At 46.5% G+C, this 21307-nt stretch overlaps 3 protein-coding genes across 5 annotated transcripts in view; 2 read left to right on the top strand and 1 right to left on the bottom strand.

Moving 5' to 3' along the window:
* Positions 1-1474: 1474 nt before the first annotated feature.
* On the bottom strand, positions 1475-2656 carry LOC135367986 (uncharacterized). Its single transcript, XM_064601070.1, has one exon. The coding sequence runs from the start codon at positions 2574-2576 to the stop codon at positions 1545-1547; it is 1032 nt and encodes a 343-aa protein (XP_064457140.1). The 5' UTR covers positions 2577-2656; the 3' UTR covers positions 1475-1544.
* A 4521-nt stretch (positions 2657-7177) lies between these two features.
* Positions 7178-9571, top strand: LOC135367985 (uncharacterized). The gene is made up of 2 exons (XM_064601069.1): positions 7178-7350; positions 8993-9571. Exons 1-2 carry the CDS (start codon positions 7216-7218, stop codon positions 9368-9370), a joined length of 513 nt encoding a protein of 170 aa, XP_064457139.1. The 5' UTR covers positions 7178-7215; the 3' UTR covers positions 9371-9571.
* Positions 9572-10306: 735 nt separating this feature from the next.
* The window catches only part of LOC135368960 (putative aminopeptidase-2), a 75373-nt gene continuing 64372 nt past the window's right edge, over positions 10307-21307 (top strand). The window contains exons 1-2 of one of the 3 annotated variants that reach the window (XM_064602529.1): positions 10307-10527; positions 18941-19202. In XM_064602529.1, the coding sequence (XP_064458599.1) occupies positions 19045-19202 (158 nt within the window). In that variant the 5' untranslated portion in view covers positions 10307-10527; positions 18941-19044. The other 2 variants (XM_064602531.1, XM_064602530.1) reach the window with 2 other exon arrangements.

Genomic DNA, 21307 nt, shown 5'->3' with positions numbered 1-21307 from the left:
TGTACCTGTTTACGTGTCCCGCAAATGAACCCGGGGATAGATTACCCGCACGTAATCGCTGATACTCTCTACCCTTTCCCCTCGCGTTCCGTCGCCGCTTAATTCGCAATCGGAGTGCATAGATTACTCTCTGTATGCGATCAGGAATTACTCTAATTCCTGATGGGATTCATTCGCGAGGAACGTCGTGCACAGTTGCTGGGAGTGACGCTTTCCCAGAAATCTCCTCAGGTTCTCAATCTTCCGGGTACCGTAGTCCCCAGATTTGTCCGGATAACGTCGTCCGCGAACGCCCACCTGAAAGTGACATGGGATTACACGGAAGCAAGCAATGCGTCGTATAAGTCAGCAAACATATCGTACGAGTTTCCAAAGACCCCGCGCTAAACCTCGTGTTGACTCACAAATGCCCGCTTACTTTCTGCAGGCTTTTCTGCTGGGGTTTTGAAAGTTTGAAACGTGACGTGCGCTTTTATTGGCTTGCTGATTGGTTTATGAGACATATACTATACTTCATTTCATCAGATGCTGCCGCGTCGTGTTTTCTTTTCTTTGTGTGTGTGTGCGTGTGCGTGTGTGTGTGTGTGTGAGAGAGAGCGAAAACATGTCATGTAGGAGGGAATGTGATGAGAGAAAGTGCGTATCCCGTGCCGTGGTGGCTGACACTTCTTGGTAAGCCGTTGGAAGGCCGTTGCCAGTCTAGCGTAGTGGTTAGCGGATTTGATCGGCCTGCTTGACCGTCGCTGTCTGACCTGTTTCGACGACTGTCATATTTGGATACTTTATTTGTTGTCCCATGGGCCACAAACTTATGCATGATAAGTAGTTTTTTTTTTAAGGAAGCCAGAATGGTTGGGAACTTTGAACGTTTAATGGCAACAGCTTTATAGTGCCAACCACAGTGTAGGTCCGTCCGTATCTTTGTAGGACCACGTGACCAAACATTCACCGTTAACGATGTCCTTTTTAAACTAACGCACTAAAACGGGTTTAACAGAACGTCCAAAGACGCAGCCAATTTAAAAAAATAATCTTTTACAGATATCACGTCATGTTTTAGATTGCAGACAGGTAGCATGCCATTTTGAATGTAAAAATGTTCTGTTACTTTTTCATAAATCATTGAAGGTCTCTTCGGTGCTTATGGGAACACTGTTCGCAGCGTTAATAAAATGAATTGTTTCTCAACAATGTGTCTTATTAAATGAAGATATTTTTATCAAAGAAGTTAAAAAGAACTCCGATAACACGAATCAACGAACGAAGGCGTTCCGGTAGTTTACGATACAGCGAACTAATTTGGTCAACGTCGGGGTTCTTGAACATCTACTGGAACCTCAGGACAAGGATACACTAGCTATAACGTCCTTCGCGGAGTAGGACGTGGCCAGCGGCAATTTGTGCCATGCCATAGAATTACTCGTGTATTTCGCCCGGGTATGAATCCACAATTTCCGAATCAGCAACCGACACAGCCACAAGCAAATCGCCTTTATTGCGCCGACTACAAGAGAACTGCCACATGAACCTCAAAGACTGTAAGTTCATTCCTTTCCCACATAGGCGCAAACGCAGGCAACTGGCAACAGTTCTAACCTCTCGACGAGGTTCCGTCCCATCTTGCGCATCAGATGAACCACTCTCTTCACTTGCACGCACCTGAAACCAGCGCGTGCACCGCACGGGCTGTTCTCGCAGAGGCACTGCACGGTCTCCATCATCTTCGGAACGCGTCTTTGGTCCAGGGTCGTGATGAATCGGAACGGACATATCGCTCTGTCTTGAATCTGGGGGCTTTCCTTCAGCGGTTGGCAACCCTGTGATTTCAGTTCGCTTTCTTCCTGGTAACCGTACAGCCCAGCGGCGACCTGCTTCTTGCTCAGTGCAATTCGTGTTTGATTGACCAGGGACGCCATGAAATCTCGATCCCAGACGTGTCTGTGTGGCGTACCTTCTCCAACTTTGCCAGGCGAAGGAACGGGCGATGAACTTCTTAGAAACGGAAAGATACTTACTAATCTTCTTCCAGATCTTCTTAGCACTTTTCCGGATTGGTTCGAACTTTTCTTCGTACAACCTTTGCCGTGTGTACCATTCTGATGGTGTTCCCCCGTTTTTTCTTGCGCGTCGTCGGTTCCGTTCTGAGGAGTTGTTGTTTCTGCTTTGTCGCCAGTGTTGCTCGACTCTTTCACAGAAACAACGGAATCGATTTGGGAAGGACGGAAGGAAAGGTTTCTGGCTGTCCTAAGTGCTTTCGCGTTATCGCTAGCTTCTTGAGAGAGGTTTCCTTCGGCGGGATCACTTAAATTGCCTGCTACGATGATGGTTATGGGTTGCTCTGTAACCGCGGCGTCGCCCTCGATTGTAATCTTTATGCTGTCGCTGCTGTTTGCGTCCGTTTGGCGGATGGTAAAGTTCTCACCTTGAGAAGCGAGTTCTTCTAGCCTGTCCGACCAGAGCAGGGGCGGCTCAGTGCGTACTTCGCGTGTGTCTACTACTTCTTGCAGATTTCCTTCTGCGTTGTGTTCACTTGCAATCACCGCGGCGCAGGCACAGGCAGCGAGGAGGAAAAGCATCGTGGCCGAGAGACCAACTGCCAAGTGTCGCGTCCGAGATCAGGATGCCGTGGATCCGGCGTTTCTTTTTCTGCGGCCCAGGAAACGGGGATGTGAGGACAATGGGAAATGAGATATGGTGTCGCTGCGTCCTGGGCTCAGGTGTACCGTCTCAGACAGTGGAGGGATATTGGTTTTCTCGCACCGCGAGCTCATAGCAACATCGCTATTTTGAGAAAGGAGTTAAAGCGATCAGCACATTTTAGAGCTCGTGGGCACTGTACCAACGCTGGGGATTACGGCGTACGGAGACGTCATCTTCATCCGCTGCGAGACGGTGAAATTGTGTGGGATGTGGCAGTGGGAATTCGGGCTATCGGACATGTGGGTCGATGGCACCCATGGTATCGCATACACAGGGAATTCAAGGGTACCCACAGAGGTCCAGACAGGTTGGAGAGAGAAGACTTCTTAAATAATGTCTGTTACTCTTCGCATAAATGCTCTACACTGTGTATTATGTTTTATGTATTCTTGTAATTTTTACTACCCCCTCAAGTAATAAAAGACAATAAAAACACTGAAACTATACGCTGTTTATTATCGTACAAGCTTTCATGCAGTGGACTGCATTTCATCAGGGGTGGAAGGAAAACTTGTATACGATAATGAACAGTAGTCTCAGTGTTCTTACGTTTTTATCACTTGTGTTGACCGCAGTTGACACAGTTTCGACTTACCCGAATTACCCCCAGGGGTGTTAAATGACACTCTCGAAACATTAATTTTCACAATTCCGAAAGTAGCGGTTACCGAAATTAAGTGATTGGGTGTACTTGAAGTACCATATACGCAAATACGCAATACGCAAACTACATTTCTGAGTACTTTACTTGAAGTATACATTTCAACTCGTGTACCCTGCACTGAGCTTAATGTACTTTCTCCTAGTACTTATTTCCCGCCGAGTACTCAGAAGTGCTCAACTGGCACTCCTGACGAAAATATGAAAATATTGATAAGACTTTCGAATGGCAACTTTGAAACGCTAACAATTCCTTCTACATCCCTTCTATGTCTTACACCATTTGTCTCATGCTGATATCTCTCTCTGCATAGCTTCGAAAGTAACGCTCTGAACCGCTTACGTGACCTATATACTCAAGTCACTCCCTGACCAGAACAATAAATAAATCATCGTCCCGTAGGATCGTTTCGGCATTTCTTTTTGTGCATCGCGCGTGTTCCTGAACTGTTCAGGATTTCCTAGTTACATGCTGCAACCTTCCTTCGAAGATTCAATAGTCTAGCGTTATGTCACACTCTTTTTCTCTTATCTCACGTCAGAAAGTTTTTTTTTTTTTTCTTGCACGCACGCACGTCTGTAGCGCGTACTCAAAGGATAAGTGAAATCCTTGCTTGCACGAAGGAAGGCGAAGCCGCAGGAAAGGCTATACGGAGCTTGCATGTTTGATGCGGCGCGTTTATATTTCAGAGGGCTGCGGCTACGCAGAATCTGGCTGAACGTTCTGGCATTCATATGGGTTGCCACAGCAACGGACGCCGCGTGCGTTCCCCGATGAGCAAAATGTTTCCAAGCGTAATTTCTGAAACGCAACAGAAGGAATGATTGCCTTTTTACGTGATGCGCTGGATGGTGGTTGTGCTAAAGGAGCTCGCCTTTCATGTCGTCTGCGTTCTCCTTCAATCCGCGTTTGCTAGGGCTGCTTCAATTCTGGTTTCGTTTTGACCATGATTTTTTTGTCGATGCTTTACGATGACGTATGGCGTCACGGTGGTGAACAGGGCAAGTTTGTACGGGTCTAACATGGTAAACGCTGTCTGTCCCTGTTGTGTAGAGCTAGTTTATCATGTTAGACATATAGTGGCCACTATACAGGTAATAACTATACTCTCCGAACGCTTTTCTGCCGAGAAAAGACTATCCGCTAACTACTAAAGTAGAACTGTAAGAGAGCTGCACAGCTGCTGACATTTTTGATAATTCATATTTGTCATTGCACCTACGGAGTGTTGATTGTGATAGTGATGTTATAAAGCAAAAAAAAAAAAAAAAATGGGGATGCGAGTTGCGAGGCTACCCCAGGAAGCCTACACACGGTTAATACAAACAGCGTTGTTACGTGCACAATATTTTTTTTGTGTTCATTTTGGTACGCGATTATTAATACCACGCAGACATTTCTCTGAGAACCTGAAGAACGTGGAAAAGCGCAATATTGTTCCGTAATTATTTTCAACCGCGCAAATACTTTGTATCATAGCTATCACTCCCAACAGCGATTCCCTAAATTGATCAATTCATGCCTGATTGATTCCCATTCGCGGACGACAGCAAATTAGTACCTCGCTGGAGTATATATGCAGTGGAAGGCCGGCATCTCCATACTTGTGTCTGTGGCCCCTTATATATATATATAGGCACTGTCCAATCTTCATAATAGAGAGGGGAATATACAGCAGGGGAGAGAAAGAGAGAGAGGGAAAATGACGTTCGCTTCATCGTGCGTATGATGAATCCCCGCAATCAAGCTTACGCTCTCCTGGGGTTATCAACGTCCTCTCGAGTAACACGCTCTACGCAATTCGTTATATACAAAGAACCTCAGCGTCGCCGTTCTATCTGAAGAACATGTACAGATACAGTGAACCATCGTTATTATGACCATGGTCGTTCCCGAAAATTTTGGTCATAATGCGGAATTGTCATATTAACGGGAGGGGGGATTTGCAGAGGTTTCATTGCATTGTTCCCCAGGAGTATATGTTCGTAAAGTGCGTATGTCAGATTATCGGGGGTCATATTAACGAGGGTTCACTGCACCGTGAACCCTCGTTATTATGACCATGGTCGTTCCCGAAAATTTTGGTCATAATGCGGAATTGTCATATTAACGGGGGGGGGGGGATTTGCAGAGGTTTCACTGCATTGTTCCCCTGGAGTATATGTTCGTAAAGTGCGTATGTCAGATTATCGGGGGTCATATTAACGGGGGTTCACTGTACTACGAAGATTGCGGATCAGATGCGTGCGGGGAGAATTCTGTGGCGTCATATCGCCGGATATCCACACCGTATTTACATGTTTAGGTTACTGGATGCTCGTACGAATAATGGTAGTCTGCCCGTCAGTGCTCGTCTTCGTCTTTCATGTTGCGAATAAGGGAGCGAATCGTGTCGACTATTCGACACATTCTCGACACACGATAACTCGTGGCTTTACGGCGCGAGACACCCGACGATCGCCGAGTATATCTTTACACGTACACGTCTACGATTACATCGGGAAATGTTACTTTGCATGTTAGGTAAGCGAGGGATTTCGTGGAGGGTTCATTTATAGTACACACAATAAATACAATGGGGTATTTAAATAATTGATCAATTGATCAATCAGATCAACGTGTCGTGCAAGATCAGACGTCAGTTTCTTACACAACGATGAAATATTATAATATATTATATATATATATTTATAAGTCGATCGTGCACTGCCAGCCAAGTACAGTTTGTTTCATCCTAGTTGGGACTCTTCAGCCCTACGGAGGGAAGTAACACGATCTTGGGTCCGCACAGACAGTATGTCTCAGCGAGACATGAATGTTCCACGGTGACGGCGCCACCTGTGGAGGCCGCAGTACAAGCCAGCAAGTGCGGTATATACTGTATGTATCTCACAAGGTGTCAAGGCTAAGTACTGTATCATTATCGCCTTTGCGTACGTAGGGGATAGCGTGATGGTTTTGCGCAATGCGCGAAGCTCCCTTTATGTTTTGAACGTGCGCAGAAACACCAACGCTATCCCTTATGTACACAAAGACGATAGCGTACAATGCACTAAAACTCTCTAATATCGGCGCGTGTAGTATTTATCAGTAGAAGGTGGCCTTGCAGAAAGTTACTGTAATGAGTGTATAGCTGAATCACCAGATGTCACGTCTGAGGATGAATCCCGGCCTTTTGGAACATTTTTGTCCGGGGTTTTCCTGGATCCTGGAAGTGTCAGACACTTACGGAGACAGCAAAAACAAGAAAAGCTATCCACCATCATCATCATCATGTCAACAATCATCCCGAATGACACCGTTCTCCTCCTTGATTTGCTGAAAACGAAGGGCGTACGCCTTTTTTGTGACAACTATGTACTACATAAGTGTCACAAAGGTGGTGGTGATGACCACATTGAGCACGCACGGTAGCCAACCATAATCTCGAATGATATCGTTCTTCCCCCTGGTTTGTTGAAAACGGGAGGCGTACGCCCTTTTTGTGACAATTATGAACAGCATAAGTGTCACAAAAAAGGCGTACGCCTCCCGTTTTCAACCAATCAAGGCAGATAACGATATCATTCGAGATGATGGTTGGCTAGGAGCGTGCTATGCGGTGAAGTTCATTTTTAAGAGTGCACGACTGACGCCCTGGGGAATGTGCGTCCTGGGCCGACTTCTAAGGGAACTCTGCATAATGTAGCATAAGTGTCACAAAAAAAAAAAGCGCATGCCTCCCGTTGACGAGGTCACGGTGAGAGTCAGGGAAGCAATTCGCCTCTTGCGACAACCATAATCGACATTACCACAATGGTCACCACCACCATCGTCATTATCACTTAAAAGAAGAGCACGTGTTGGTTTTCCGTATGGCACAGCGCAGGATGCGAAGTATCTCGGCGTTGTTAGAAACCGCAGGTTCAGAGGCGTCCCTCATTCGGCCCTCGAAGAACTCTCACCCATTTGCCTGCTGCCAGTCCAATTACAAGCGTGCTGCAATATACGTACGTAAAACCTCCACGCGAACGGTGCAGATCCTATAGGCCTCCATGTATATATAAGCAAGCCTCAAAGCAACCTAGCGAAAGCTGTGCAACACTGCCACTTAGACGTTTCCTACACGGCCCAGAAAGGTTGTATAAGCACACCGCAATCGCCCACGAGAAACAGTTGTAGTGTACTTCCATTGCGATATCCCCTACAAGAAACAGTTGTAGTGTGCCTTCATGTACCCTGGCAATTGCATCCTGCAGCTTCCTCCAATGTGGTTTCACGCGTACGTCTTTAGTTGGGGTAGTCGGTACATAAACTAAACCACGCGGCCACAAACACCAGACAAACGAGAAACAATGAAAGATGAAAGTCACTGAAAAGGTTAGCCAGCTGCAGGACTCGAACCCACGTCTTCTGGATCCCACATCACTTGAGGCCTTGTATGTGTTTGCCCCTTCCATGTTGTTCCAGCCTCAGAACATCAGTTCTCCCATGTTAAACGAGAAACAAACAAGGACAGGATCAACTGCGAAGCGACGTTAAACGTCGTCACCCCACATTTTCCGTGTAAATCCAGCTATTTCGAGCCCGTGTTCCAGCTGTTGCTAGAACTGAATCCTTCAAAATGCGCATTGCGCCGGTACCTTGTTACACTTACGACATATCATTACATCTTACACTTAGCACCATCCAACGACAGCGCCAATGCGGTGAGCGAGTAAACTAAGCCACACGCTTTCAATGGGACAACCACGATACTTTCAGGTGATACATGAAGGCCTAGGTATGACATCTCATTAAACATACTAGAATTTGCATCGTTGAACCTGAAGCAACAGAAACAACGCTTGCGTCGAGCTGCTTTGTTTCTCCTTGTATAAGAAACTTCCTGTATACAGCCGCTGTCACTCTTAACCGCAACGCAAGACGGCAGCGCCACTGAGCGTTGGCTCCCTGGATATGAAACTGGGTCCTTGCCCGCATTCGTTGTGGTTAAGTCCGACGGCGGCTGTACATTAAATAGTATCATGCATAGCAGCGCCGGCTACATCTTCGCTAGAAGTACACTCTAAGGAAAAAAGGAGTAAAATGAGCAGTAACTGCAGCTTCTAGTCCCCTAGACTGCAATTACTCTCAATTCTGGTCCCCTTAGCCCGACATTTACTCCCATAGGACCGCAAATTGTCACTGCACTCGGCAAATGGTCTTCCGAATGCAACAGTCTATGTAAATATGTGCTCTCGGTCAATTTGATGGCATAAGGCTGCATAACTCAGCCAACTTAGCAATTTTCCACCCACGCAGAGTAAGAAACAGTTCTTTCTTCGCATTTTGTGCCCTATGTATGTCGCAAGATTTTATATCACTCGACATATCACGGTTGACGGTTTGATTCGAAGTGTTTTCACGCATGGACACGAATTATGGACACCGGACTCTTAGAACAGAGCGTGAAATGCAGTCTCCACTCTATGACATTCATTTCCTCCCGCGTGCATTTACTACCGAAAGGGATTATTTTTTGTGGCAATGCATTTAGTCCCCAAAAGGAGTAAAACTACTCCTTTTTTTCTTACAGTGTCGTGCCACATCCACGGTATGTATATAACAAAGTAACTTTTACTTACGGTCCGCTTTCCTTCACGCCGCCAGGTGATGTACATAGGCGCGGTGATCGTCATTCTATGGCAGACCCGGACCTTATATCCTGAAACACCCACAGTGGGCGGTTACATCCTAGTCTGCGTGAAGATCTTCTTCATTCTGCTTGTGGTCGTTTCGTCCATCAAGCTGTTCTTCTGTCTCAAAGACTTCTATTCTAGCCTCCACAACGAAGATTACATCCCGTCTCCCAGTAAGCCTGCCAGGAAGTACCACGGGGATGGAGGTCATGGGGACGTGTCCGTGAAGGAAGAAGATGAAGCAGCCGATATTGAGGATGACGACTACGAGGAGTTTTGTCGGAGGGAAGGGTTTGCCTTGCCGAAACGCGAAAAGGCTGAAGACAATGTCGAACCGCAGTTGGGTTAAGTTCATTGGCGGTGAATGTGTGATTTCGAAACTTGGAAAAGAGGTTTCAACATGCATGACAGGTTCTCCGGATGACAGGATTTCGTCAAAGAGGAAGATGAAACACGAGACTTCAATTTTACTTTCGTCGTGCCTGGTTTTAGCGGTTAATAAACTTCCAGGTCTTCGCGTAGCGCGTGAGCGGCCTGACGAAAAACCATACCTTCTGTTGGCAATATCGTTACTTCGTACTTGCTCTTACTTTTTCTTATTCTGGTTTAACACAGCGAGGCAACTATAACCATAAGAGGTTGCCGACGTGAAGAGAGCAACGCCGAAAGGAGTGTGACTTCGAATTCGAGCGATTATGTCATATATTACGCTATTATCTCCTACACTCTTAAAAATGAACTTCACCGCATAGCACACTCCTAGCCAACCATAATCTCGAATGATATCGTTATCTGCCCTGATTTGTTGAAAAAGGTGGGCGTACGCCTTTTTTGTGACAATTATGAACAGCATAAGTGTCACAGAAAAGGCGTACGCCCCCTCCGTTTTCAACTAATCATGGCAGATAACGATATCATTCGAGATGATGGTTGGCTAGGAGCGTGCTATGTGGTGAAGTTCATTTCTAAGAGTGTAGTGTTGAAATCTACATCTATCCACGAAGCGTTGAAATTGGATGACCCCCTACCTTCATAGTGTATAACCGCCCCGTATTCTCCTCTTTTATGACGACATACAACGAAAAAGAAAATATATAGAAAAAAGCTGCCCTCCGATTAACCGGCGCGTGCTCAACCGGTCGGTGCTGCCGCCGCTCGGAGCAGCCGCACGACCCATCTTGTACTTCCTCGTCTTCCCACCAGAGGCAGCATCCACCGCATCCGTCTGCGGAGGGAAAAAATGCGCCAGGTGTGAGTGAACCATATCGGGGCCAGTCCTGTCGTTTTCTCCACTGTCACGGTCCTGGACGCTTCGCTTATACCCTGTTTTCTCTCAGCTGTTGGACAATATTTTTTTCGTCAGTGCGGCGGGACCTTGGGATGCTCGCACGCACAAAACTATGATCCCAGCATCCAAGGTTATCGATCTGGAGTGTCCTGTCAGTTTTGCTTCTGGTCAGAGGGAAGTGTCACTACAGGTTGCATCGTCTTGGCGCCTTTCCTCGTGTGAGTATGTGTGTGTGTGTGTGCTTCGAAGTGAGTCTCTCTCGTGCGAATATGATCGTCTCGTGATGTGTCACGTGTGATGATGAAAGTGGATTGATTGAAAGGGTCGAAATAGGATCAGGATGAGTGTCAGGGTGCACATCAGATCAGTGCGTGGAATTTACGGCGAGCACGCTGTTTTTTTTTGTGCTTGTAACTTGACGCATTTACACGAATGCTGTTACTTCTTTTATCATTTGCAGTTACCGTCGTGCAGGTTTCATTGTTTGCTGCCGTCATAAAAAAATCTATGTTTATGATTGCATGAAAGAATGGTCAGTTTTGACAGGTTGGCGTTAGAGAGTTTCACAAGTTTCACGATAACGTTTCCGAAAACATGATAAGCCGATCGTCAGATTCTTTTGGATTGACTGACATCACGTTGCTGATATCTGATTGATTGACAGTGATACGGAGTATGAATCGGAGGGCGCTCGCGATTTCCTCAAAAACTTCCTAATAATTTTCAGATTCGTATATCAACTTCGATTAATCGGCAGTAATGTCACTGCCATACATGCAGATAAACAGAGCAGATAAGAGCAGATTAGCGTGAATCGCTTGCAAGAATGGGGAGTGAGCTACAAAGGAACGTGAGGCAGAAGGCACTTGCAATGATGTGAGGGCGCCGCTGCAGCGAGCACAATTTTTATATCGCACAATGCCTCTAGAATTGCGGTCATAATTCATCTGCTCATAATATTGCGAAGTATCACAATGCAAGTAATAAATAATTCTACCACTAAAGTGTCACGGCGATAAAGTACAGTAGTATTAAACGCCGCGCCCGTTTATCTTTTTTTTTTTTTTTTGCATATCGATGGGTAAGGTTTTGCAAAATTCAACTGCTCAGTAAGATGATGTGATGCGCATAAACTCGTCCTGCTTGTGGCTTGCGAATGATGGGGTTATCGCTTCTTATTCCAAGGGAGAGAGGGGCGTACGCCTTTTTGTGGCAATTACCATATATCCAAATTGTCACAAAAAGGCGTACGCCTCCCTCTCTCCTCGAATCAGAAGCGATAACCCTATCATTCTTGGCAACTGTTGGCGCACAGCGTGCTATGCGGTAAAGTTCTGTTTTTAGAGTGCAGAAGAGAAGGTTAACAACTTAAGTGAGTGCGCTTTATCACATCACCATCACCATCGAGTGCAACTTCATGCGATCATTCGCAAGCACATGTCACGTATACAGGGTGTTCAAAATTAAGCTTTCACGAGCGTTACGCACATTCCCCCAGGGCGTGAGTCGTGACGTTGCCCACATACGTGAGGCCGACAACGGCAAGCCCTATCACCACCACCACCACCACCACCACCCACGAGCGTTACGCAAACACAGCGATGACAGGAAACAGGAACAGGAAACATAAGTTTACGCTATTTGTGTAAGAAACAGGTGCTGCTAATTATGTAGCACCTGTTTTTTATTCAAGGAACAGAAAAATAGCACCAGTTTTCTTTTTTGTTGCCTATTTATAAAGTGCTAGTGAAAGTTTAATTTTGAACACCCTGTATATCCTGTATAAATGACTTTTCGCACACACCCATACTTGTTATATATCTATCAACCTTACATTAACACCAGGGGCACCCAAACACGCGCTCGCAGACGATATTATGAGGCACCATGGGCAACATTTATGTTAAAAGGTAGAGCTATATTTGAATGCTATTAATATTCTCATTTCGCCGCTATAAGTGTAACGAATATAATGGGGACGGCCTTTGCACTATAGACTCGTGATGAAGTGCGTTGCAATGAAGGTCGTCAACTACATGCGACCACGGCATGACAACAGCTAGTTTCCTGTCTTTGGTATGGAACAGAGTACTATGGTGGTGGCGGTATGCAAACGAAGGAGCGGTTGCGTGAACGAATCGGATCACTGAATGCTTTTCGCTTCAAAGGGTTCCATTTCAATTGCAGCCCGCGTGGGGTTTCCTGGCTCTGTTTTGTTACGGGTCATTGTTGCCCGCGTGACATCACGAATAAAGCTACATTATTTGAGGTGCGCTTGACCATCCAACACGCTCGAAGCAATTTCAGAAGGGTATTATTCTTTGCGTCGATCGCTGGAAACGGGAAGGCATACGCCGGTTTCAAAAATGCGTGTATCCCGAATGAACAAATCAAGAGGTAGAACCATAGCAGTCTGAATAGTCACCAGGAAGATTGACACCATCAACGATTCACCACAGCGTTGATCCATACGGTCGATTCCGGTGTTTCCTCTGACTAGTCAACTTCTATACCGACGTCTCATTCCTCACTGCACCGCCACCCTTAGACTTCTAGGAGCCTTACTTAGCTTGCAAACAACTTGTCCCAACTTGATCTTGCCTTGGAATGCTGAACCAGAGTATACGACGTACTGTCTGTGTCCCTTTCTTCGTCCGAGTTTACAGGCGCTCATAACACCATGTCTGAAGCACACCAACCACCCCGTGTCTATATTCTGAAGACATCCGCATGCCCCTATACCATCGGAGAAAACGGTGCACCGAGCGCTCTTGTGCTCGACGCCTCCGGCACCACAGTCGGTGCGCTCCTGCTACAGCAACTCGACCACTCTTGGCAACCTATCGCCGCCTTCACCAAGGCCGTCAAACCGAAAGGAAATACACCTTATATGTTGGGAGCTGCTTGGTCGCCTTCGTTGCCGATCGACACCACGAGGGCCGAAACCTCACCTGCTCCCTGATCACAAGGCGCTCATTTAGGCATTGAGGTCAGCCAGTAGCCGAAATTAGTCAGCTATCCTACCTCGTAGGATTTCGCACGAACGCTGGCACTTGAAGAAAAGTCAGAACGACCCTATTGACTCCCTAGGCCGCCTCGCAAATTTGTCTGTTTCCTCCGAAGCTATCGCTCCCGCGCAGCCCTGCGACGAACGCCAGTACCCCTCAGACTGGTCTGGAGACTCTAACCTCAAGACCTGATACGACATGTTCACCCCTCCCCCCCACCCCCACCCCAAGACGTTTCCCCTTATTAGTGTGCGTCGAGAGGCATTGGCTTTCTTCTTTGCTATGACCTGCCACATCCCAGCATGTTAGCGTGCTGGCCATATCTCGTCGAAACTGGGAGGGACCCGGGTTCAAATTCGGGTGCCGGCTGTTCTGGCTGGGGTTTTTCCTGGGTTTAACCTCAGTCGCTTTCAGACATATGTCGACACAGTTCCCTTAGAAGTCGGCCCAGGACGCACATTCCCCCAGGGCGTCAGTCGTGACGTTGCCCACCTCTGTGAGGCCGACAGCGGCGAGCCCTTTCGCCATCCGGACCACCATCCACCAGCAGCATGTGGAAAACCCAGAAGCTTATCTCGGAGCGCTACATCTGGCCTTCCACGAGCACGGACGTTCCTTGTCAAGAGCTTCCCGGCATGGCAGCATTCGAAAAACCGTCGACATACTGTCACCCCGCTTGGAAAGTTCCATCGCCGAAGTCCTGTGGTTAGGAGCTCCAAAGCACATCTGAGCGTACGGGACGTATACCATACCAGGACCCATGTAGAGAGACACCATCTCCTCTACAGGTCCTCTGCGTCTTTTGGTGCTCAAGCCTGTGTTACCAGATCACGTGACCGTTTTCTAAACGAGTCCAAATGAAGATATTTTTTTCGTCGCATCATCCGTTTGCTTATACCCGACCGTTGACGTCAAGAACGTTGTTTACGAATGCGCTTCGGAGAACAATACGATGCCGAAGAGTAATGTTATCCGGGAAGTTCTAAACAGCGTGTGGGAAACTGAATATCTGGACGCAGCCGGCTGTGACGCTATCGTATGAAACGACCATTGTGATACGGCGTTAAGCAAGCGTGACATCGTCTTCTTGGTCTCTTCTGAGCGTTCTGGTGGAAGTTCGCGGCGACGAATGTTGCTCGAGATGGTTAAGCCTAAGCGAGGGGTCCCCTCGTGCAATTTGCCGTTTATTATATCGCAGCGCACTTCCCGTATTTTAAATTGTACGCTTTCGACTATACTCGTGGGTGACCTAATTCGTGCACCTGAAAGGACAGTGGAGGTGTGTCGTTACCTCATAGCTGTTTGCATGTCTACCTGGTATGGTGTCGCGCAGCTCGGGGTGAATCGTGCGTCTCGGGCCGACTTCACAGGGAATTAATTACCTTAAGTCGTCTCACAGAGCACCGTGCTCACAGTAGCATTCGTAAACCGACGAATGGACCGACGAACATAAAACAAATAAAGCGTGGTGTGGTGACGCTGTCGAGCGGCGTACTTCCAGTGGTGTTTCATACTTCGTATAAGCGACACAAAGACTGGAGTGGCATGGTGCCAGCTGCTTGAATGCGTCGTCTTCGACGAAGGACGTTAAATACGGTGTACCGTGCGCCGAGATTTTCTCGCACGTTACAGAACCCTCAGACGGACAAAATTATTGCACGGACGGACTACATGGCGTCCCTGATGATGATAGTTGTCTCGTGACGTGAAAATTCGAATTGTTATTAGAAAGCCCGCCATAATGCAACGGCATGGGTATGATTCAATTGTGTTCGAGGAAAAAGACGAAGAAGACCTGGTGGTGGTGGATGGTGAAAGAGCTCGCCGTCGTCGGTGGGCAGAGGTGGGCAGAGTCATGAAGAAGACCTATGTCGGCACAGTTCCCTTAGAAGTCGGCCCAGGACGCACGTGAAGAAGACCTAGAGAGGAGAAGACGGCTTTCTGGCCAATGTCCTCTCATGCATGGGCATCATGGGCAGAAAGTGTGAGAAAGAAGAAGAACTCTTGTCACATGAAAGATGCGCAAATGATCCGAAGAGCTGCAGCGTAAGTGTATACCTCACTCTCAGCCAGAGAACTGTTTTAAGAAGCCGTCTCGCACTTCCTGCCGTATTCCGTCACGTTGCAGGACCTTCTGATATGAGTTGTACCACAGATGTGTTCGTTGCTGGGCTCTTTTGCACACAGTGCTTCGCACTGCCTATAGACCGTCGCACAGCTGTACGGATGTTACTCTGATTGTTCACGGGACTTTATGGTCAGTTTATGGAGCATAAACCACATTCAGGAATAACGATGCCAAAGGATTATGTGCACCAGTGCGCAAACGAGTTGTGCAGTTATTTTGTGTGCCTCCATCCCTTTGTATTCCTGCTCTGGGGAGTTCATATACAGGGCGTGTTCAGGTATCGTATACCCACGTCTGTGAATGTAAAGCGTTGTGGACATAGTTGCGGAATTAGTTCTGTACCGGTACCACTAGGTTTGAAAGGTTAGTGAAAGCATTTAAAAAGTAAATATTGCATGCAAGTGAAACGGGGTCACATACCGAATGTAAATATATGAGAATTATCAAACTGTGTGTTGTAGAACCTTTTTCTGCATGCATATGCAAACCAGTTCTGCTGCCGGCACACACACAGCCTTGGTAGGCCTAACGGATGTGGAGGCCGCCATCTTGTGAAAGGTAGAGAAGCGTTGAACCACATGGCATTACGTTAGGTTACTTCAGTGAGGTTTGTTCAGGTTAGGCTCCTCTAGTGCCCCTGGCGGTGCCAGCTTCAACCTGCGCCACCAGAGTGCCGTCGCTTCTTCAGTGAACATGTTTTGAACAAGCTGGTAATAGAAGTTAATTTTTATAAGTTTCACGCAGCACACGACGTTCATTCTTGTTTAATTTCCCGCTCTATTTGTTTCTCTTTCAAATCCGCGAATATCTTTTTTCTTGTCATTTTCTTTCGTAGAAAAATAAAAAAAGAACGAGTGGTCCCGGTACGGAACTATACATCCATACTTTCTATTTTTTTAAATTCCGTGTTAGCGCCGCGAAGCAACTGTGACTATGAGCAGCGTACAGATGTGGACAGATGGAGAGAGGACAACAGGAAGGAGTAGGGGACAGGGGGGTTAGTATGCGTCCTAGGCCGACTTCGGAAGGAACTGTGCCGACATTCTTCTGGAGAGTCTTCGGAAAACCCAGGGAAAACCTCAGACAGCACAGCCGGTGGTAGGATTCGAACCCACCACCTTCCAGTCAACAACATGACCTTGGCTACCGTCAACGAGCGGGTCGCCTTAACCCCGCTCGGCCACGCCGCTGGTCATATTTTCTATTGGACTATCCCGCTTCTGCATAAGGGATTCGCATGGGATCGTGCTGTTCAAAATGGCAATGTCTATCAACCAACCATTGCTTCGTTCCATTTACCGTGTATCCACACGAGCGACATCCTCACGGAATATTCTAGTGGAAGCAAAAACACTGCTTACGGAGACGAAGTTTTGTCCAGTGTTATGTGAGCATTCACAGTAAGCACAATATCGGGCGTGGCGTACTGCGCATTTAGCAGACGACACTTAGCTGACGACACCGTCAGCGTATTTTCCTGTCGTCTGCTACGGAATATGTTGTGGCTGTGTAGCGGGATATTCCCCACGGTTAGCAGTGTACCTGAAGACGCGACGAAGCTCGTGCTCACGTGACAGCAGAAAGCTATGACGCTTGCCGAAAATGCCGTCCTGCAGACATTTGAACTTGTTGCAAAGTATGCAGCCGCAAGAGAAGTTTGTGACGTCGAAAAATATTACACTCTTGGCCCGCACGTAATCGCTGCCAAACTTTTACTATTATGGCAGTTGATGTTCTGAGGCTGGAACACATAGAAAAGACAAATACGTACAAAGCCTCAAGTACCTAAGAAAGTAATGATGCAAGAAAGCAGTCACTGAAAAGGTTAGCCAGCTGTTGGACTCGAACCCACGTCTTCTGGATTACCGGCCCAGGGCTCTACTTCTCAGACTCAATTGGTAGAGCCCTGGACCTGTAATCCAGAAGATGTGGGTTCGAGTCCTATAGCTGGCTAACGTTTTCAGTGACTGCTTTCTTTCATCATAAATTTTTACTAACCCTATCAGGTGCGAGCCGTTTGCTGAAGTTTCCGCGCACGCTGACCATGCACTTCCGTGGTCTGTGCCTGTCTGGCACAACAAAATAAGTGCTTTCAAGCCGGGATTCCTTTTCCTTTACTTTAAACGAATTGTTAAGCTGATAAGGCTAAAGGCTTTGAGAACCCTGGTCACGAACACGTTTTCCCCCCCCCCTTTTTAAGCTTCCTTTGAGAACAGCTTTCCGAACACGTCGGACAACATTGCGTTGTTATGACCGTCACGATCGCCAGGCGCTAACGGGCTTCAACGAGCAGAGCAAGCAAATAGCTGCGAAGACAGAAAACAAGACCTGTTTAACGTGATTGTGCGACATCCTAACTTGATTTTAGCTGGAAACGTGTTTGTTATGGGCCCCATTGCAACGGCTTAGTTCACGCCTCTAGTTGTCTGACCTATCCTACAGCTACCAGAAGTAGTGCAGAAGTAGTACCGCATTGTTTAGGTAGTTTAACCGCTAACGCACTAGGCCGCGAAAAAAAAAAAAGGTTTGTGTAAATTGACGTGTTGTTCTTTCACGCGTATCCCTACACTCTTAAAAAAGGGTGTATTTTGACTCCCTTTTGGGAGTCAAAATGTACAATTACTCTGAAAAGGAGCCTCCTCACTCCCCTCAGGAAATGAGAAGGTCCCTTAATCCCTACTAGAAAGTAATTGTACACTTCAAAGGGAGTGATATATGTCGCAAGGATGTACTCCACAAAAGGTGTTATAATACTCCCTTTTTTAAGGATGCATAGGTCGTGGTATAAATTTTCCAAACGCAAGGCAAGTAATGGTTGTGACAATAGAGAGTTTTAGTGTACCGTACGCTATCGCATTTGCGTACGTAAGGGATACCGCTGGTGCTTCTGCGCTCGCGCAAGCCATAAAGAGAGCTTCGCGCGGTGCGCAGAAATACCACGCTATGCCTAACGTACGCAGAGGCGATAGCGTAAGACGCACTAAAACTCACTAATGCATCTAGTTCCAAAGAGAACTAGAATCACTCAGATCTTTCCCACACTGTGTAGATACGATATCTCAACGAGAAATCACACTTTGCAGAGCGTGATACCTCGAGCATGCAGGTGAAATGAGAACAACACTCAATACCTGCGATCGCTCTTTCCAGTCTTTTTATTTTCATTTTATTTTTTAACGTTTTCTTGCATGCTAGAGATAGCACTGAAACGCGTCGCTGAAGCTAATGTGTAATGTCGAGTACAAGGCTCCTTTCAGTGAAGAAATACACGTTAAAAAAAAAGAAAGAAAAGAAGAAAAGTTGCAAAAAGCAGCCGACTGTGTCGCTTGAGACCATCACTGCTCGAAAAGCGAAAGCGCACACTACCAGTCAACGCGGCATAGAGACTCCTGTCAGCTGCAAGCAACGTCATAGGATAAAGGGTTAAACAAACAGTGTACTGTGTGTGGTCCCCCTCTTGACTTTCACACTCTTTCTATACTCCGACCCCTCCAGGCCGGATCATGTCCTGGACGACGGCGCGTTGTCCTACCCTTCCGGCCGGCCGTCCCGTGTGAGTCCAGTCATCTTGGCGTCGTCGGCTCCTCACCCGAGAGAGGATGCACCTGACGCAAGATGGCGCTGAACCGAGTTCCAGCGACGGTGACCGCATCCATGGAGCGTCGGCGGCGGCGGCAAAGGCAACCGCGTCCACCGAAAGCGACGGCCGCAAACGCGCCGCGCCAGATGCCGCCATGAGTAAGACCTTCGTGCGCAGGTGAGATATCCACGTGCTTTTTATTGCTTTTTCCTCTTTGGTGCTCGCGGCTATCCTTCGAGAAGGCTGCAAGGCGCTCTCGAGAGAGAGCTGTCACTATATCTTGCACGAGACACGTAGACAGTTCTGAGACGATAATTGTTTGATAAAGCGGCGAAAGTTTCATGCCGTTGTCACATATTATTGTCGAGCTTTTTTTTAGTGTCAAAATTGTGTCGTATTTTTTGCTTGAATCGCGCCGCATTTGTACTGTGTATAACTGCATTTATCTTAGTTTCTCACTTTGTATTATAATGTGTAGCTAAAAATATTTGTTGAACATAAAAGTAGAATTGATAAAGCGGCGAAAGTTTCATGCCGTTGTCACATATTATTGTCGAGCTTTTTTGAGTGTCTAAATTGTCTCGTATTTTTTGCTTGAATCGCGCCGCATTTGTACTGTGTATACTGCATTTTCTTAGTTTCTCACTTTGCATTCTAATGTGTAGCTAAAAATATTTGTTGAACATAAAAGTAGAATGCAGGCAAGCTGATCGCGAATGCGGTTGCATTTCGTTGGAACTGAGGGAAATGTTAGAGTATTCAAAATATTCCACCTTTATAAATTGGATATTCCGTTAATCGTGTTCGACACTATGGGCAGATGCTTGTATCTCGTGTATCGCGGTGCCGTTGCACCTTTCCGGACGCACGATTTTTTTAATGGCAAACTTCGGCATTATGTTTTCAGTTCTGCACTCTAAGAAGAAAAGGAGTAACATAAGGGAGTAATTGCAGCTTTTACTCCTTCAGATTGCAATTACTCCCCATTCTAGTACCATGACCCTGAAATTTACTCCCCACACTCTTACAAAACAGGGTGCACTTTGACTCATTTTCCTTGCCACATATATCACTCCTTTTTGGAGAGTACAATTATTACTCTCAAAAAGGAGTCTCCTCACTCGCTTCAAGGAGTGAGGAGACCCTTTAACTCCGGACTGGAGGGTAATAGTACACTCCGAACGGAGTGATATGTGTGGAAAAGGGTGTACTCCCCAAGAAAGAGTTACTGTACACTTTTTTTTTTTCAATGCATTTCACAATTTTTTCATCAATTTCAATGCATAAGGCTACATAACTTAACAATTTTATAACCACAGAGTAAGAAACAGTTCGGGCTCCTTTCTTGCAAATTGTGCCTTGCTCATGTTACAATAATTTATACCACTCGACATATCGCTGTAGCCTGTTTAATTCAATTTATTTTCATTTATGCACATTAATTATGTACATGGCGACGGAGGACCGAGGGTGAAAGGCAGTCTTCGCAGTGTGACATTCATTTACTCCCGTGCATTTACTCCCGAAAGGAACTAATTTTTGTGGCAACGCATTTAGTCCCCACAAAGAGTAGAATTACTCCTTCTTTTCTTAGAGTGTGACGTGTGTCTTTGCAGATTCCTTGCGACAGTTAGTTGAAACTTGATGAATTGGGTTAGCATGTATACGCAATCTTTAAGGGACGCCGAAATGCGAAACGCAAGACGGAATAGACTGTATTTCGACTCGGGAAGTAAAATTTGTGGACGATTTTGTCTGTCGCTTGCAGAAATCGGTTCGTTAAAGTGGTTGGTCACCGCAAGTATAATAGTGATTATAACAGTGACACCGTTAATCAATCTCATCTAACCGACTTTATCAGCTGTCCTACATCTGCACCTTATTGGATGATGTCCCCCAGTAGTACCTCTTAGGAGATGCTTGCCGTGATAGGAGAAAAACTAAAACAGATTAACAACATCGAGGTATCTGTGACCGTTACGAGAGAAAGGTCACCAAGTTCTGACCTCCTATTACAAACCTGTTTGTCGCATAAACCATTTCTATCTGACTTTCCATAGGAGGAACTCTCGCTTAGAGATGCACGATACGAAGCGTATATTAAACGAAGAAATACGGATAAATTGGAATGCGGCAAATTCGTTATAATGAAATTTGTCACTAATCTGGTAATAAGTTGCATGCAACAAGTACATGTCGACACCGTATGCTGTGATTAGAGCGCACGTTAAAGAACCCTCACGTGGGCGAAATTAATCTGCATATCGATCACTGTGATCGTG

Source organism: Ornithodoros turicata, chromosome 9, assembly GCF_037126465.1.
Source record: "Ornithodoros turicata isolate Travis chromosome 9, ASM3712646v1, whole genome shotgun sequence".
Lineage (NCBI taxonomy): Eukaryota > Metazoa > Arthropoda > Arachnida > Ixodida > Argasidae > Ornithodoros > Ornithodoros turicata.
Note: the sequence above shows the minus strand (reverse complement) of the source record. Positions and strands in the feature narration are given on the sequence as shown.

Coding starts and splice junctions, on each gene's coding strand:
- LOC135367986 (XM_064601070.1), bottom strand. CDS start 2,576: ATGCTTTTCCTCCTCGCTGCCTGTGCCTGCGCCGCGGTGATTGCAAGT.
- LOC135367985 (XM_064601069.1), top strand. CDS start 7,216: ATGGCACAGCGCAGGATGCGAAGTATCTCGGCGTTGTTAGAAACCGCA. Junction 7,351..8,992: donor ACAAGCGTGCTGCAATATAC/GTACGTAAAACC, acceptor TCACGCCGCCAG/GTGATGTACATAGGCGCGGT.